Here is a 19,961-nt window from a genome sequence, read left to right as displayed (position 1 = left end):
TGGAAAATCAACAAATTGAAATCCCTGCCCAGCACATGACTTTGTCCCACTAATTATAAATGTATGTATGTATGTATGTATATATGACTTTATTGCATATAAAACTTATCAATTACGAGTGGACATAAACCGATTTGCTTGTCATTCAATTATTTAGTATCGTTTTTATCTGTATCTTTATTGTTACGCGGCGCCTCTCACCTCCACACCATTAGCTAAATCCCAAAAATTCGTAGCTACCGATTAGAGTTAGTGTTTTATATATTTAGTATCTACATATTATACATTCAATGGTTAGTTGAGTTACTGCAGAGTTTTCCGCTACCTCTACCACAGAAGCACTTACTTGGCCGGCAACTAAAGCCAACATCAAAGCGTCATCGTCGTCATGATGGGCAGCAGCAGGGCCATGGCAAAGGATAGCAGAAACAGCCGCTGGCCGGAGCTGCTCAAAGCACTCGCCTGGCACAGCAGATCCTCGGGAAAGATCTCCAGTATGGGCAGATGACGACCCGATGTCGGATCGTGGCAGGTGTTGGCACGGGCGCGCTAAAGTAAAGACAGTAAATATGTCATTAATGGAGGGGATAAGGAGGATAAGCAATATTCTCTAGGTACATATGTGAATATATAACCAAAGTTTTCTTTGATCTAAAAAATGTTTTTTGTATATCTTTGCAAAGTTTAATCAGAATTACAGTGGTTTTTTCTGCACTTTGCAAAGATATGCAAAAGAAACGAATATGAATATTCCAGATAATAAATATGCAAAAGCTTACTCGCATATCGGCTATCGAAAGGGGTAACTTTTTCCCGAACAAAATAAATCAAGATTTCCATTAACAAAAGGAAGAAGAGTGTAGAAGGGTAGGGTAGGGAGGGTAGGGTAGGATGAATCAATTACCGCACTCACCTGAACCATGCGCTTCAGGTCATCCTTTTGTATGACCTTGATCTGTGCGGATTCGCGCAGCCAGCGTCGCAGCCAGTGCCCGAACCAGACCAATCCGCATTCGCATTCCAGCGGATTGTGCGCGGTGATGAGGCCACCCATTATGCTGCGTGTGCCCACAGCATCCCAGTAGCTCTTGTTCGGATAGAAACTATCGGCGGCCAGGGCATTGATGCGATTGTGTGATATGTCGATGGAGAGATGCGGCACTTCGCGCAGCGTATAGAAAATACCCGGCGGCAGGTCAGAGATTCGTGTGTGGGATATCTTCACTTGCAGGCGCTGATTGCGGGCGAGGCCGGTGAAGACATCCGGCGATATGGTCTGGACATTGATGCCGTACAGCTCGACGAGTCGCAGTTTCGTGTTGTTGGCCAATTTGGCGAAGAACTGAGCGCCAATGTTCGGCTCCAGGCAGTGCACTCTCAGCTGCTGGAGTCCCGGTATTCGGGCCACAATCTCGCCCAGATTCGCATGCGAGCTGGCATGGAGCTTCCGCAGCGAGCGCAGCTTGGAGAAGGCCTGCGGATTGGACACCTTCACGTCGAGGATGTTCAGCTCGGCCAGATGCCGCAGGCTCACCAGATCGTGCAGCGTAATGCGTCGCAGGGGATTGTGGGCGAGGTCCAGCACCCTAACCGACGGTGGCAGATGCTCCACGGCACAGCTGGCATTGATGAGCTTATTGTGGGATACATTGACGTGCCGCAGATGCCGCATCGAGCCCAGCGGCGACAGCTCCTGCAAATAGTTGCCACTCACGTCCAGGTACGAGAGCAGCGGCAGCTTCAGCGGCGGCAGCACATACAGTCCCATGTGATGGAGACTCAGCCTTCGCAGACGCGGCGTGTGCACGAACACCTCGCGCAGATTGGTCGTGACCAGCGGATTCTGCGACAGATCCAGATGGGTGAGATTGTTCAGGAAACTGAAGGTGTTGTCCGGCAGTATGGTGATGCGATTCCGGGCCAGACTGATGTCGTACAGGAACTGCGAATTGATGAACATCGAGGCATCCAGATACTCCAGATTGTTGCGTGACATCTGGATGGACCGGAGGGTGAAGCCAATGTCCGTGAACGCCGGCACCGGCCACACACTCAACTGATTGTCGGCTATATCGAGGAACTCCAGGCGCGTGTTCATGAACACCTCGCGCGGCAGTGCCCTCAGGCGGTTCGAGCTGATCTTCAGGATCCTCAGCTTCCTCAGATTGGAGAACTGCTCCACCTGCAGTTGGTCCAGTTGATTGTGGCTCAGATCCAGCTCCTGCAGGCTGTTCAGACCCTGAAAGCTGCGCCGCCGCAGGGAGGTGAGGTTATTGCTGGCCAAATTGAGAATCTCCAGGAATTCGAGATCACCGAACGCATGACTCTGCAGGGCGCCCAGCGAGTTGTGGGCCAAATTGAGGAACCGCAGCGTATTGGCCAGATTCATAAAGCTATCCGACTTGGCCACGTGATTGTGGCTGATGTCCAGCTGGTAGATGTACATGTAGCTGCTCAGCTCATCGTCGAAGCTGGAGATGTGATTGTGGCTGACATTGAGGCGCAGCGGAGTCGTCGCATTCGACACGTAGTGGAAGGACTTCAGCGACAAGGAACACAGCTGATTGTGCATCAGATCGAGGGCGGCCAGATTCGGCAGGACTGTGAAGGCCGCATGCGATATGTTGACCAGCCGATTGTGCGACAGATCTATGTAGCGTAGGAACTCCAGATTGTGGAAGGCGTGACGCGCAATGGTCCTCAGACGATTCGACTGCAGATTCAGCGTCTGCAGATCGCCCAGATTGTGGAAGGTCTGCGACTCCAGGTGCTCCAGGCCATTGTAGGACAGCTCGATCTCCACCAGATGGCTGTGGACATCGGGCATGAAGAGCCCACGGGGCAGGGCCTTCAGCTGATTGAAGCTCAGATTTATGTAGCTCAGCTCGCGCATTTGCGCAAAGGACTCGTTGGAGACGCTCTTCAGATTGTTGTTGTCCAGTCCCAGCCAAATAAGCTGCGACAGCGGCAACAGAGCGTCCAGCGGATCGAGACTCTCCAGACTTCTGGCCGGGAAGACGGCAAACGAGAGCTCCAGTATCTTCAGGGATCTCGAGACATTCTCAAAGACCAGCGGATGATGGATGGTGATGTCGTTGAAGCTCAAACTGATCTCCTGTATCTGATCGAGACCCGCAAACGAGCCCAGATGCAGATGCGTGATCTTATTGTTTCGCAGGAGTATCGTCTGCAGATTACTGCCCCACGAATCGACGGCAAAGATGCCCTCAGGTATGTCCGTGATGGAGTTGTAGCCCATGTTCAGATAGGAGAGCTGTGTGTAGTTCTTCAGGCCCAGCACGGGTATCATGCTGAAGTTGTTGCCACTCAGGCTGAGCACACGCAGATTGTCGGTGTACGATGGCAGATTGACCAGCTGACTGATCTCGTTGGATGTCAGATAGAGGTACTTGAGGCGATGCAGCGACGATATGGCCACAGGGCACTGTGGTCAGTCGGTTACGCTCCAAGTCCAGATATTCCAGGGTATCAGTAAGGCCCTCGAAGGCAGCCGAATGCACTCGACTGATCGCATTGAAGGCCAGCACCAGGTGGGCGATACCCGTGGCCTTGAACACGGCCGCCGGCAGCTGCGTCACAAAGTTCTGCTCCAGATTGAGCGCTCGCAAGTGCACATCCGAGTAGTTCTGCTGGAAGTAGTCCGACTCGAGGCTCTCGATGCAGTTCTGCCCCAGATCCAGGCGCTCCAAGTGCATGCGCAGCGGCCGCACCTGCAGCTCCTTCCACTGCACACTCCGCAGGAGATTATCGCGCAGACTGACGATCCTCAGGCCCGGCAATTGCTCAAAGAGCTGCTGGGGGAAAATGGTCAGCAGGTTGCTGGACAAGTCCATCGTGACCAGCGAACGCGGCAGATAGTTGCCCGACACGTGATAGATCCTATTGTTGGACAGGTCCAGCCACAGCAGCTTCTGCAGCTGCTCAAAGGGTCGACCCAAGGCCGAACGATCCCCGGAGCTGGGCGATGGCTGATACAGTGAATTACCGGCCTCCTGGCTGGTCTGCACCGCAGCCAAACTCGAGGGCTGCGAACTGTTGTCATTGGTGGAGCTGAGCTCCAACGAACCGCCGCCGCCATTCGGTGACACTTCGGTGATGTCATTGTCCGCCAGATGCAGCGAGCGAAGTGTGTCGTGTTGGGCCTCCCAATTGCCATCCAAGGTGGTGATGTGATTGCTGTGGAGTGGCAGCAGAGAAGCGGAATTAGTAAGAGTGTAAAATAAGTCAAGGATAGATGGAGATATACTATATATATCTATAATCTATACTCTACGATTACTCATTCGAGGAACAACTAATAAAACTCTCAACATTCTCTGGATGAGAACTTTCCACTCACCGTTGTGCCACGAGTCGCGTGAGTGAGTGCAGCCGCTGCAGTGCCTCCAGGGGTAATTGTTGCATCTTGTTTCCCGAGATATCCAATGTCATCAGCGAATGCGTCATCGTGCTAAAGATGAGAGACGGTGTTGCAGATGAAGAAGATTATCATAAAGAGTGGTGGTGCATGGGGCAGGCGTAATAGTTATCAAAAATATATATAATGGTTGGAAAGTTTCCGCAAAACTTTTCCAAAACTATCAACAGTTTCCGCTGCTGCCTGCAACCACCCCCCATTCCTCGTGCCTGCCCCTTTGGGTGCCTTAGGAATTGACGTGCCGCCTGCCTTTTGACATATCCTACACACAAGTCGGAAAACAAATATTTAAACTTAATTAACGCGTCGCAAGTCCCCGACCCAAGCGACCCCACCAACCATACACATTCTCTCGCTCTCGCCCGCCCTCTCTAGGCTCCATTAATAGCCATACACACGCACTAGAAGCACACACACACACACACACACACACACATACATAGTTATATATGTACATATGGAGAGCGGAGAAGAGAGACAGAGTGCTTTGTGCGGGTGAAGCGTCGACCTCAATTATGAAAACCACGAGATTTTCCAAACAAGCCGCACAGCCTCCCCACTCCTAACTCCTCCTTCGCATATTCCACCATCTTTTTGTAGTTTTTGGGTTGTTCTGCTGCTGCTGGTTGTGGGTGTAGTTGTAGCTTTGTAGTCGTTCGTGTTGTTGTTGCTGCTATTGTAGCCGAACTTGTTGTTTTATGCGACGAAGAATCAAACGCAAAACCAAATTTTTGCGGCTTCTTTTCGCTCCCACTTCTGTGCAGTAACCTCCCATCTTTTTTGCCGCTTCGCTTCAGTGGTTGGTCTCTTTTCATTTGCAACTGCCGTTACTCTCCTGCTCTCCTGCTTTCCTGCGTCCCGCCTCTGGCAGCAAGGTGCATTAAATAGAGATCCGAAATTGCGGCCAAAACTTGGTTTCATTGCGTTTCAGACTACCATCTAACACTGCTATGCTCTGGTATTTTTTCCGCCTCTCGTTCAAGGTATATTTTATGTGTAGAAGGTTAGACAGCCTTGTCGCGTAGTCTCTAATTGGATGGTCTTAGTCGTGATCAAACGTTGGTAGTGAGGGGGCCTATACTGTATTTGTATTCACAAATAGAAATCTCAGGAAGCTGAATTCAGTTGTTTTACACTGAGAGCTGCACTGCCTTACCTTCCCATGCAATACACCTTGTTCTGGCAATACCTGCTCTGCTCTGCTCTGCTCTGCTCGTTTCCGCCTCTGCTCTTTCCTTTTTGTGCCCACAGTCAGCGGTTAGCGGCTGTTTTCGGTTTGCGTTTTGGTCGCCATTTGCTGGTTGTCGTTCTTGTAGTTTGTTGTTGTTTTTGTAGTTGTTTGTGCATCTCCGTAGTTGTTTTTCTTGTGGTCAACAACAAGTTGCGTGTATGCCGTGCTTCGGCTGTGAGAAAGTGTGCGTGTCCATATATGTATGTATGTTTGTATGTACTGCATGCGTTTGTCATCAAAAAGTCTACCAAGCAAATATAGGCAACATTGCATGGGCACACAAGCGCACATGCGAGTACATACATAAGTATCCCCCCACAAAAGTCGAGGGTTGTACAGAAAGTATAATTAAAGATTTCGAAAAATACTTGCACACAAATTAAAGTAGATGAAAATAAAAGCTAGACAGCACCTTTAAGCGGTCAGTCTTTGTTGTTCGACACATTTTCAAGTTCCACTCTTTGTATTTCATGTCTGCCATTCCCGTTGCTTGACAAAAACTCATTGCGCTGCTGGCAGGTAGCGAAGACAAACAAGACCCTCAGAAGCTGAGAGAGAGTCAATCAGCTGCACTCTCTGAGAGCGACTTGTGCTTTAAGCTAGAGATGGCACTATTGGTACGTGCTTGCCGTGAGGCTAGATCACTTAGACGGACTTTCGTTCCTACAAAGTCACTAATAGAAAAGTGTACCACATGAGATTGAAATTAAAATAGTATTAGGGTTGCTCGGTTAATTAGTTTAACTAAATTTAACTAAATATATAGAAAAGCTAACTTAATTTGACAAAATGAGAATTCTAAATGTAAGCGCACATTTTAAAATTAAATCTAAAGCCGTGTACAATTCTGCACCTGTAGGGCATACATTGAACATAAAATGTGCATTCCCTGTTCCCTGTTTTATCGTACGACCCTCGCTACCCATCAAACACACTCTCTCTCTCTCTCTCTCTCTCTCTCTCCGCAATTGTATGTCATTCAGAAATGTATATGAAATAAGCGGACAAGTGCGCATTTAACGGCACTTTGCCACTCAGCACACGCAACAAGCACGAAACAACAAACAACAAACATGCATCCATATGGGGCACACAGTTCAGTTGTGTGCGTGCGTGTGTAATTTAGCAACATTGCATTGTAAATTATTAATTAGCAATTTTTGAAATACATAAATATTTAAATATTTATGAGAACTTATCCATCTGGCATAGCCCACAACTGTAACGGAATCGAGTCCGCCTCTCCACTTCTGAATTTGCCTTTTGATGGGTATTATAAAGGTATACAAATATACTATGTAAATACACACATACATATATACTTTGTGAATACGTATGTATATAACCGTACATATGTATAAATTATATATAAGTGCATGTTGAACTTTAACCAGGGCCTGTTTTTTGCGGTCGGAATCGGAGAGATGCTCAAACACGTGTTTGTTTAAAGTCCGCCAAAAGCAAATAAGCGGGGAAATCCTCTCAAATTATATCAACTTTGACTCACCCAGCCAGTTCCGGAACCGGACTTTAATAATACTCAATTGAGACTTTAAATTGGAACGGAAAAAAACTTTAATTAAAATATCAGTGGGTTAAGGGAAACAGTTAAAATAAAAAATTTACTACAGAATATATTAAAAATGGATTTATCCTCAGGGTATTTAAGGCGGGGAAATCATTGGAAAAGCAACTGAGAATTCATCTTTAATAACAGTAAAATATGGGTAATGATTTTAAGACAATTCAATAAATATGAACTTAATCCATCTTTAGCATTGAGGCTGTAAGTCACCAATTTAATTTGAAATACAGTTTTAAAAACTTTCATAAGATTTAATCATGCATTGAATTTAAAGATCTCATTAGACAATCCATGAACTAAAACTTTTTCAATTCGTTTAAATTTTCAGTGAATTCGCTGAATGGAATACACAAACGAATAAATATGTATGTACAATATTTACACCGAGCAAAATTTCAATTTAATTTGTACCTCATTCTTTTATTAAGACCTTTTTGAGTTTTTGCAATTTTTGATCTGAATTTAATGTACCTTTACCTTGGAATGCCTCGCGAAAGTCACAAGGTGGAAGATTCTGTTCTTTTTTTATACCATCCAAGTTCTGTGAAACTAGCCCTTGCATTAGTTTCTGTAAGACGAATTTTCCCCCAGTGTATTATATGATTACATATAATCCGTTTCCATGCAGTATGATATATATTTTTTGCCGCCCAGAGCACATTTATACTTGTCCTGATCTCCTTCTTATTCGAGTGGAGTTTTCTTCTCTCTTTTTTTTTTTTTGCTCCCCATCCTCCCCAACTGCAGAACAAACTTTTTGATTAACTGACGGGCGAATGGTGATGTTAGAAGAAACATGGGAGCAGCAGGCAGCAGGCAGGAGGCAGCAAGCAGCAAGCAGCAGTAGGTTGGTAGGTACAACAGTGCGGATGGGATGAGTAGGTTTTAAGCACATTTGCCAGGTTTATGAGCATTAATTAGTTTGATTTAAATTCTTAATGTCGGTGGAGTGTGTAACCGTGTATCGTGTCTGTCTGTCTCTGTCTCTGCCCTCTTATGCGCTTTATATTCCCTTCTCAGTCTCTCGGTGAACTGCAAATAACTGTTAACTGTGGGCATCCATTTAACTTTACTAACGTAATGCGTATCGTATGTCTGTGTGTGTGTCTCTTCTTTTTCTGTGTGTGTGTGTGTGCGGGAGCGGGCGCATGTGGTTAAGGGGCGTGACCCCAACTCCGGTTACCCTTTGTGCTCGTTAAAAAATTTTCGCGTTTCATTTCGCAGCAACAAAAAGCGCATAAGAAGATGAAAGGAAGAGAGTAAAAATAAAATATAACAAAAAGAAAAACCCAAATGGCTGCCAAATGCGGTCGACTCACTATCCCTCTCCCACTCTTCCCCCTTGCCTCCCTGTGGCCATCTCTTTTGCACACAAAACGGTTAGCAGTTGCACGGAGTGATGGAGTTGTGGGGTGGAGGGGCGGGGTAGAAAGAAGAGGAAAGTCACCGACTACCGACTACTCGGTCAAATGGCTGATGCGTTACGTTGTGTGTGTGTGTGTGTGTGTGTGTGTGCACGCGGCATCATAAAAAGCTAACGAAATATGAGCTTGTATTCACTGTACTACAGTCAGCACAACAAGCACATTTTTCCTGCCAGGCGAATGTTAACTTTCTCCAAAGAGCATATGCACTTTGGGGGGTTAAATGATTTTGTGATCGAGTTTCGTCAAATAAATATGTGAGAGGAGACAAGATTGGGACAAGATACAAAACCCGTTCAGATCAAAAAGTTCGAGTAAGGAAAATCTAAATATATTTAATAAATATAGGCCTGTATATCCCAAAGCTAAATTCCTCCATGAACTTCCCTGGTTTATTAGTAGATGGAGCAGAAGAAGACCTATGCAGAAATATAGCCTGGAGATAGTATAATACACCAAATATAATAGTTTTCATGTTATTAATAAAAACAAATTTGGTGCATTTGTTGTTCTAGATCCTTAACACCACCGCCTGGAAATAGTTTGAATAAAAACAAACACGATGCAGTTGGAAATTCTTGCAGTTGCAGGTTGCAAGCACCTGGCAGGCACTCCTATAAACTATCTGTGTAATTAAGTAAAGTTAATTTTGAATGAAAAGAAACTTGTTTTTTGCTGTTTGTTGTCGCATTCTTTTAGAGTGGAGTAGAGTACACATACTTTCGGTCCTGGGCGCATATCTTTAATTTTGTGCTCGCTGCCACTCGTTTCTCTTTGCACGCGTTTTTCTCTTTTTGTGATTATTTACACTCAAACAAATAGCGCTTGAAAGTTTGTTCCTTCCCTCCTTGTCCCCACCACCCCTCTCTCTCTCTTACTCAGTCGCTCACTTTTTTTTGTGTTGAATTTTCCGCTGCGTATGTGAGTTTGCATTTCCCGCTTGCATTTTCAGCCTGAGTGCCCCACTGCGAACCATTCCGCTCGCAGCGTAACCAAAATCATCTGCCATCCATCCCAGAGCCCCAGCCCCAAGCCCCAAGCCCCAGACCCCACCACCCCACACGCTTTGTTAAACTTAATTTTACGCCTTTTTTACAACTTGCAGCTTTGCCGTACACGGGTGTGAGTCTACAAAAAATATATACAAAGCGCAAAAACACTTTCACACACACACACTGGAAAGGGCCGCCACACCCCACCCACACCCTTACCTCACCTCATTTTCTCAGTTGAAAAACGGGTCATAGGCTCACTCACGCTTTTAGTGGGTAACCTGTCCTGTCATCATTCCTTCTCTATAGACCAGCCAGCAGAAGGTGTGTGAGTGGCGTGAGGCGTGAGGCGTGGGTTCTGGGTCACCCATATGAGTCAGCACTACTCTTGCAGAGCACCTTCCTTTTAGCCCCTTACACTCTGTTTTACACTCACCTGAAACTCCGTTCGGATATATCCTGCAGCTCGTTGTCGATTAGCTTCAGTGTCTTGAGCCGCAGTCCCTGGAATGTCTCGTCGTCGACACTCTGCAGATGTGTGTTGGACATTTCGATATACCGCACGCTGCTGTGCATGAACTCTGTGTGGAACCAAAAGATAGCAGGTTTGGAGAGTTAAGATGAGATGCTGGCAAGTACATTGTCTGTCTGTCTGTGTGTGTGTGTGTGTGTGTGTGTGTTACATAGAGGGTAGAGCTGGTAAATTGGAATTGGTTTGATATTGGATATATGTAGTCCTTCCTGAGCACTGAGTAACCGCCACAAAGTGAGAGAGAGAGAGCTCGTCGCGATGCCGATGGAGGATGCCGCCATCAGTTCATCATTCAAATTGATTTTAAACGGCATTCGAAGCGTTTACCATAAACGAGGGAATAGCCCAGTGTATATACCAGGGACCCCATCTATGGTCCATCTTTCCCTGTCTAACGATGATGGCTTTTGTTTTGGCAGTTTTGATCGCCAGCGCGTTAAGGCAAATGGGTCATCAGCGTGGCTGCATCAGACAATGGAACCGAGTACACACACCCCGCAGACATGGCAGGACCACGCTCGCCATTTTTGCGCGTTTTCCGGCCAAGCCAAAGGCAACGGTACGCCCCGGAACAAGGACCCGGGACACGGATCAGAACAAAGACCAGTACACCAGCCAGCAGGGCAGGGCAGGACGGGGCAGGACGGGGCCGGGACAACCGAAACAAATTCCATTTTATGTCTATGGCAAAGCCAGAGTGACACATCTTGCTGGGGCATATAACAATGAATCTCGGCGTCGCCACTCTCGACGATTTGCTCGTTTTATTAAATTTTTATGGGCCAATGGCCCAGGCCGAATCGATTAGGAAGTTAACCAAAATGTTTTGAATGCCACATGAGGGATGAGTATAAAAAATTCAATTGCCCTTTTGGTATGCTCAATTATTCATGGGAGCTGCAGAGAGATTTTCTGGGCAATGGCCGAAAGATTTCAGTTGAATTTTCAAGCAAATATTTTGGGTCTATGAATGAAACCATAAACCAGGCAAAGCGTTCAACATATGAAATTCAATTAGAAAGTATTTTTTAAAATGTTTTCCTACCCCGAGCACTTTTTCCCGCCTCGAGCACTTTTCTGCCCGTACGAAAAGGGAACTTTATCAATTGAAAACCACACTAAAGTTGCAGCAGAAATCAACGCGTTGCCACTATTAAATATTCCACGCAACAACAACAACAACAGCAGCAACAGCAACAGCAACAAAATATGTAGCAAAAATAGGCAAAACATTGAGCGATTGAATTCTGCACTCACTACTGGCACATTGAATATTTATAAGAAACAATCAATTGTTGGTCAGAGATTGTGCTGCTGTTGTTTTTCTTTGTTGTTTGGCATTTTGTGTGCTGTGGCTTTTTGATTTTTTTTTCGGTTTTGTTTTTGTTGTTGTTTTATTTTGTGAATTTTTTATCTCGGTCTGAACTGATCAAATTGATGTTTAATTATTTCGCGCCGCAGTGTAGCTTCGCTTTTGTTGTTGTTTAAACGTTCATGGCCACATCAGTCAGTCAGTGGCTACAATCTGTGCTCAGTCGGGGCTTTTCGCTTTGACTTTAACGCGGTGTATTTTTCGGCATTGGTCAGTCAGTGTATCCATGAGATACGCAGCGAGAGAGAGAGAGAGCTGCAAAATGGAAATCACATGCATAATGTATGCGTTTGAAAACCTGCTAACTAAAAATGGATATCCATCTACCATTCCCCCGCACAATATATCTCTGACCTCATCTTTCCCTCACTCTCAGTCTCTCCCCTCTCCCCTCTCACCGTCTAAAAAAAAAGCCGAAAATGACAATTCACAAAAGAACGAACCGACAAAAAAGGAAGAAATTTTTCAATTAAAAGCGAAAAGTGCATTTTCATGTTGCACGTCAGCTGCCACTGCCTCTGCCAGTTCTGTGGCTATGCCCCCGCATTCGAACACGTTGGTATTCCTGAGGAGTGCGGGAAAGACACGCAGACACTCGGCGAAGCACAAAAAAAAAAGAAGAAAGATATTCGCTCTATGATGATGGGGAAGCAGATGTAGCATTGTATGCCCAAGGCAGCAGCAGCAGCAGCAGCAGCATACCAATCCACTCGATGCCATCAGTTGAATGCTTAAGGTAAGGTCAGGTCAGGCCATAATTTAAGTTGACAAGCATGACATGGAAAATTCCCTTTGGAGTGTCGTTCCCGTTGCCATAATCAGGCTAAAACACATGGTCACCCTAGGTTTGTTTCCTCCCTGTCCTCTAGTCCGGAATGTGTCTGTCTGTAGCTGTGTGTGCGTGTGTGTGTTTGTTCGTTTGTCAGGAGTTCCAATTTCATGAGAGGACTCGCCTTGGGTGACCAATTCCTTTGAGAGCTACCACGCTATCCACGCTGCCAGGCACTCCAAGGACTCCCCGGTAGGGCTGCTCTCTGTTGCTGCTGCTGCTGTAGCCCCTGTTTAATTAACACATGCTCAACGAATCGTAATTTAATTGCGGCGTTGATGTCTCCCCCGGGCAACCCATCCCCCCCCTCACCACCGCCGCCACCACGGCTTGAGTCACATCAAAATTGAGGAACCTCTCTACAGGAAGGGGGGGCAATTCTGGGTAATTCATTAAAACCCGTTTGAAAGTTCTTTTATGAGCAGATGCTCGGCTCCTAAATAATAATTCTAAAGAATTTATTCATTAGACAAACTAATTTCAAACAATCAAAAGTTGCTCCGCGTAACAGAGAGGATTTTTATATCCTCGATGGATGGGTTGGTAGAGCGGAGGCTGTTCATTATGAAAGCATTTTCATTGACATTCGAGACGCTGAGCTCTGCTTTGGACAGTGCTCGTTAGCGCCCAGCCAAGATGGGCTGAAGCAGAGGGGCTTTGATGTCAATTTTGCAGCGACTAAAAACCAAACTAAATCAGACTCTAATTTAGTTGTAGAACTTTCATCATTTGTTGCACACAAGAAAGAGGTTTTCTTGTCCCCCGTCATCGATCTAACACAAGTTATGCTGCTGCTCCATTTAATTGTTACTTCGCAAGGTTCACAAAATGGATGTACTTTAACTCAAAGATCAAGATCCATATCGCTGACAGGGCCTTTAAATTGTGGTTTCCTCAGCACCCACCGCACCACACCACACCACACCAAACCCTGTCAATGTGTACGCCCAAACGACAAACATATATTGTGTACGTGTGTGTTTGTGTGTTATGAACGCCTACAAACAGTAATATAAGCACAAAACAGAACCAGCTTACATCTTAATTACATATCGCATATTAATACAATATTAATCATACGCCCTGTTGACACGCGTGTGCGCTCTCGCCCTGACCCCAAGACCCAATAGCAGCAGCAACAGCAACAGCAGCAGCAGCAGCAAGCACGTGGCCAGCGTATATCCCCATGCAAGTGAAAACCACTACAATATATCCATACAGGAATATGCTATATACACATATACGTACGTACGTATATATATGGGGTGTGTGTGTGTCTGCATATCTAAGCTGTTGTTGCCAGTGTTTTGTTATGAGTGGACAAACCAACCCGAAGAACCAACACCAACACCAACACCAAGTACAACACATATGGCGTTAATAAACTTCTAGTCCGTTTGCCTGAAGGGGCAAGAACTGAAATGAACTTGGGGCTGGGGCTGGGGAACTGGGTGGAGTGGACTTGCTGGAATGGTGGAATGAGTGTATGGATCCACTGTTGGACACTGTTGTTACCATCCCGTCCATCGTACGTTGGCTTGTATTTTATGGCCTCAAGTCAATTCTCTGACAAAATGCCAAGCATATTTATTTATTTACTCTTGCTGCCAGGCAAAGACCATTCTCTGTAGCAGCCACAGCAGTAGTGCTCCCTCCCCCCCGCACCTCACGTTTCAACATTCACGTTCAACGCTCGCTCGTCTCTCGTTTTGCGTCACTTGCCCCAAGTGTGTTTATTCAACTTCCCCGAGCCAGTATGTATGTATGTATATGTATAAACCATATATATCCTGGGGCGAAAAAAAGTTAATAAAACAAAAAACAAACAATAAAGTGTCCGTAAAGAGGGAGAGTGAGCGAGAGTGAGGGAGATCTAAGGAGGAATGGCTAACGAGCTGTGGACACATGAAAATGCAACAATTATCTCATCAAAAGTTTTGTAGAAATATCTTTGGCTTTGCATTAAATCAAAGTGAAACAAAATAATTATACAAACAACAAAATATATTGCAACAAAATATTGCAACAAACGGAAGCCAAAAGAAAACCGATAAAGCCGAATTTTATTACAGACTCGTTAATAAAGTAACTAAATCCTTTTTGTACAAAGTACGAAGTAAAATTGAAAGCCAATATTTAAGTGTAAATACATTTGCCAGCCACCACAGCGGCAGACTTGACTCTTACATAATTTGTGTTGTGGCAAAAGAATTATTCACAGATTTTCAAAGTATTTTTGCTAATTGCTGCATCGAATGACAAGCCAAGGGAAAAACAACTCAAAAGTTAAAATAATATGCCATGCTCGTATTAAAATGTGCGCACTCTTATTAGAAACTTTGACTGTCTGTCTGCACAATAACGGAAAGCTTATATTTCTGTTTGGAAATTAATTAGACACACAACGAGATATGGCCAAATGCCAAATGTCAAAGAAATATTTCCTAATTGAAGCATCAATTTTCATTAAAGGGAAGGAAATTTAAATAAATAATCAAACAGCAAACAGCAAACAGCAAAAGAAATACGAGTATATGCAATTATTTTCGACACATAATAAAGTCTTGCCAGCTGTCAAGCACACATTTCTATTTATTCTATTTGCATTAAAAATCTATACCCATAAAGCAGATTCTTTAAGCTCATTTGAGTGACAGAAAAACAATTGCTTAAAATTAGTTTATCGCTTTCAACTTAATGTTAGCGACAAGTGGACATTTCTTGAGATTATTTTTCAAGTGGCTAATCAAAGTCTATCAACTTATTGCACGACCATCGTTGAATGATGTTGTCTTTTGTATTATTGCGACTTTCCTTTGCCAGTGCACTCTCTTCAGTCTCCTGCGAGCCAAGGGTCTCCACTCTCACGTAGGCGTTCAGGCGAAGCTTATCGAAGCTTATCCCCTGCCATACTACGAGTACATTCAGGATCAAATAGCTGAAGATACCAAAGACAGTGACCACATTGATGAGTTTCAGCATTAATTCAATCATTTTAGGAAGAAAATAAATAAAATGAAATTAAAATGTTTGAATGCTGACAAAGCAGTGACAGTTAGCCACAGGGTAACTACTTGATCTACTTTAGGTTCTGGGTTTAGTTCCCTTAAAGAATGAGCTGCACTTTAATTAATGTTAATTAATATATATTCAAGGCTTCTAATTTTCTAATTAATTATGATTTTTCCCCAGAAATTTCCAACAATTTCATGGCATTTATGCATGGAAAAAGCAGAGTCACTCAAAACGATATGGAACCTGTTTCCGAAGGCTGTAGAATAGTTGAATTTTGAGTCTACTATTGGACCAATTTCTATTGCATATTCCTCAACTAAAGGCAACCCTTCGGTTAACAAAAAAAACATAGAGCTCCCCCCCTTCACCACACCCCCTGAGTGTGTGTGTGTGTATGTGTTGATGAAGATTACGTCAGCTGAAAAGTTATTGTTTTGGCCAGGCATTCAGGAAGGCAGCTAAAGACAGGGCACAGCAGCCCCCCTCTACCATAGAGAGAGCCTGGCAATAGGAAAGCTTCCATTTATATCCATATAGTTTGTGTCCTGCAGCCAGCAGCCAACAACCAGCAACCAGCAGCAGCGGCAGCAACAACAAAAAAGAGGATGACACAGGACACAGGAAACGTGCGGCATGTGGGCAAACTGTCGACGTTCATTTTCGTTTTTCGGTTGCTACGAAAAATAGTTTGGGCAGGGAAAATTGTGGCTGAATCGAAGAACGTAGGGGCAGCAGCAGCAGCAGGCAGCAGGCAGCAACCAGCCCAAACAGGCCTCTGGGCCTCTCAGCAAAATGCTTCTGGCCAAGCGTGAAAATTCCCAAGGCATGGAACCCCACAGAGAGAGAGAAAGAGAGAGGAAGGAGTAGGGGTGGGTGGAGGTTCCTAAAATGAAACATTAAAAATAAATCTAAATTGCAACAGAATCTATTTTTTTTTTTTTTTTTTTGTTCATTTGCCCCCATTCTTTCACATGAGCAATGGACAATAGAAATTCAACATTAAATTACGGACATACTCAGCACTAAAAGGACCAATCTGCACCCTCTGCATATTTGCTATGTGTGTGTGTGTGTGTGTGTGTGTGTGGCATAGAAACAGACGCACAGAGAGATATTTTTTGGGGAATTTTTAATGAATTTTTCAACTTGTCATTGAGGGGCGCATCCCCTGGTGGCTGCTACGAGTATTTCTGCTTCTGGGTGCATATTTGTGCTTCCTTTTTTTTTTTTGTCGGTTGCTGGACCACATGGTGACATACCAGCCAGCCATCCAGCCAGGAAGTCGCTTCGATGAGCAGAAGATGAAGAAGGCAGAGGCAGAGGCAAAGGCAAAAGCGGTGGTAGAGGCGGAGACGGAGGCGAAGGCGGTTGGCAGGGGCCGTGGCACGCAATTAGCCAGGCTGTCAACCAAAGTGTTTTCTGGGTAGGAAATAGCACAGAAAAAACTATGATTTTTCTTTCTCTCGCTCTCTCTGCTCTGTGTGACTCTGAGTCTGACTCTCTCTCTCTCTCTCTCTTTTCGTTTGCATTAGAATTGCTAATTGCCAAAAGTTTTCCAACTGCAACATTTCTTCTGCTGCTTGAATGCAATCGTTGTCGTTGACATCGCCATCAACGTCAAGATATACAGATATACATATGTACATATATATATATATAGATAGATATATCTACATATTTTGTTTGCATTCAAATGGAGACATTTGCTTGAATTCATTTAAAGTAGAATTTTGAGTGGGGTGGAACAAGAAGATGGTAAAGAATTTGATTTTTTGGATGCTATACAGACTTCGTATAGAATTTTTGTTATTTTATTAATTGGATTTTGGTGTTTTACCCATATTCGAAAATTGCTCATTAAAAATGATAATTGAGAAATGATAATTTGAGTGTGCTGCTACATCGTCAAAGCTTGTATCAAATAATATATAGCACTACCAATTTGTGGCATATAATTAATTTTAATTTGATTATCCATAATATCTAAAAGTTTTTCATTAAGGCAAATGCCAATGCAGATGCAATTGAAAAGTTTTGCATAAGAAACGAAGGATAAATTGCCAATGCGGAGTGGCGACTCCTTTGCTGACTTTCCTCGGGGGGGTTTGGGGGAGGGAAAAACCTCCAAGCAAGAGACAAACTTTTCAATAGTATTTCGTTTGTTCGTTCTGCTCTCCCGCATCATCCTCCTGTACCGAGTGCTGCCAATGTCTGCGCAATTTTTGTGTGTGTTTTGCCAGTCAACAACTTTGTTTATTATTTTGTTTCCTCTTATTTTTATTTATTTATTTTTATTTTTTTCAACTTTTTTCGGTAACTTTTTTTCCAAAAAAAAAAAAAACCAAACGGACGTCTCTGTGGACTCTGTGGGCGTGTCACAGTTGTTCCGAGAAGTATTGCCGAAGAAAAGAAACATCAGAAGGTAGAATGCTAATAATTTCAACACGAGAGAATCTCACACACAGAGGGCCAGAGATACAGCGAGAGAAAAGAGCAAAGCGATGGCAGGGAAGCCGCAGCAATGGGCAACATTTTTGTGGCTGGAATTGGAAATGGGGAAAATGACAATGGAACTATGGAAACTTGCCATTCATTCATTACTTAAAAAAAAAGCATATAATAATGCTGACGTAGAGTGTTGCGACTAGGTGATACCTGCTATGGGGCGTGCACAATAAGTTGAAGGAGAAAAAACTCTTTATAATTTATATTTTTTTAAATTTATTTATATAACTTATATAGTCGGATCAGATCAGGGAACTCTCACAATGAAAATATAGGGTTGGGAAAATGAAAATAAAAACTCATAAAAAATATAATTCTAATAATTCTAGAAGTAGAAATATAAGGCACATCTCTCTCTGTCTTTTCTGCTGCCAATCAAATATAAATCATACCCACATCCACTACAAATACTGGGTATAAAAACTAACAAAATTAGCGTGGAATTTGCCACAGCAATCGTTACAGAACTTTGCCCCAAAAGGCACACAAAAACCAGAAAGAGCGACAAACCGACTGGCGGGCAAGCAGAGCAGTGCAGACAGTCGGCCACAGAAAGAAATAAAATGAAATAAAACTTTATTTTTACAACTAATTGGCAAACTTAAATGTAAGATTTCATTTTGTTTGTGGGACCAGGACAAAGCCGTTTGAGGCTTCATTAAAAAATTACATTTTTCCCGCTGCAGGGCAGAACAGAAGCGGAAAAACACAAAGCAATGGACGGGTGACAAAGGGACACCATCGAGGCGGCAGCAGGCCCAAATGGGGCGGCGAGGAGGGAGGAATGAGTGAGATTGGCAGCCAGGCGAAAAGTCCTTTCATTGTGGGCTGTGTGGCCAAGGCAATTTATGACCAACTGGCAATGAAAATATTTGCCACATAAATAAGAGGCGAGACCAGCTCGAAGCTCGAAGGGGTGGGTGGGGACGAACACACATTGACAGGCGCTGCACAGACACTCACGTGTGGCATGAAGAATGGTGGGGGAGGGGGGAGCTTGTGGAGTGGTGTCTCGTGTCCTGTCTCTTACCTGGAAACTTGTACAGTGCCACCTCGTTGCAATTAATCTCAATCAGTGTGCTGGTCTCGTTGGGCAGCCCGGCGCACTGGCACATCGAGTTGAGTGGACAGGCATAGAGTATGTCCTGCTGCTGGGAGCCCAACAATGCCGCCGATCCTCGGCCTCCGCCTCCGCCTCCGGGCGGTAATGGCGGCGGTGGTCCTCGTGCCAGCACCCTGGCCGTATTCCTCGACCATCGCTGACCTCCGCCATCGAACTGCCAGCAGTGCGTTGAGCTCACCAGACAGGAGATCAGCACTAGGTACAGCTGCATGCTGTAAGCAAAAGAAAATTGAAGAATGAGTGCTTTAAATATATACTTGGAGTAGGGTAGGAGTAGTGTGAGAGAGAGTGCCTTAAAGAAGACATTTTCATCATATATATTTTTTTTCTTTTTGGCATTTTGTAGCACATGGAGCACATGAATTCAGAGTGTAGAGAGACACCTTTGCCTTGGCCCTCAGGCATTTGTTTATTTGTTGCTGCTTTGCATAAATCACACGTTTCGAAAGCGAAAGCAAATGAAATGGCATAAAATTAACGTTAGTCCACACGCATCAAACGTGCACAGTGGTTTTGGTTTATAGAAAAATAATCTCAGAAAAAAAATATTCCACACCATGCCATTGCACACAGCAGTTGGTGTTGGTGTGGGCAATGCTTAGCAGAAAGAGTGAGAAATAAGGGACGGAAATGCTGCGAGAAGAGTGGCAGAAATCAACATAAATGCCAGTGTTGAAAAAGCACGACAATTACTACTCAACAAAATTTAACTTTTTATTTAGGCTGTGAACCAAAATGACTTTTTCTGATAGATTTCGGGATTTAAAAATGTTTCTAGTACTTTACAAAGTTCCATGCAACCAGATATAAGATACTTAAGTTATGTGAAAAATAGAAGCACTACCTCTGAAAAAAAAACATTAAAAAAATACCAGATTTTAAAAAATTCTTTAAAAAAAAACGAAACCATAAAAA

The 19,961-nt window shown here is 44.1% G+C and overlaps 1 protein-coding gene across 1 annotated transcript in view; it reads right to left on the bottom strand.

Annotated features, from left to right (window-relative positions):
- Nucleotides 1–264: 264 nt before the first annotated feature.
- Nucleotides 265–19,961, bottom strand: part of LOC111079620 (chaoptin) — a 49,233-nt gene continuing 29,536 nt past the window's right edge. The window contains 6 exon segments of the mRNA XM_041592456.1: nt 265–549; nt 914–3,442; nt 3,444–4,197; nt 4,361–4,471; nt 10,107–10,251; nt 18,954–19,258. Of these exon segments, the coding sequence (XP_041448390.1) occupies nt 370–549; nt 914–3,442; nt 3,444–4,197; nt 4,361–4,471; nt 10,107–10,251; nt 18,954–19,257 (4,023 nt within the window). The 5' untranslated portion in view covers nt 19,258 and the 3' untranslated portion in view covers nt 265–369.

Source organism: Drosophila obscura, unplaced genomic scaffold, assembly GCF_018151105.1.
Source record: "Drosophila obscura isolate BZ-5 IFL unplaced genomic scaffold, ASM1815110v1 contig_179, whole genome shotgun sequence".
Lineage (NCBI taxonomy): Eukaryota > Metazoa > Arthropoda > Insecta > Diptera > Drosophilidae > Drosophila > Drosophila obscura.
This window is presented reverse-complemented; position numbering and strand designations above follow the sequence as displayed.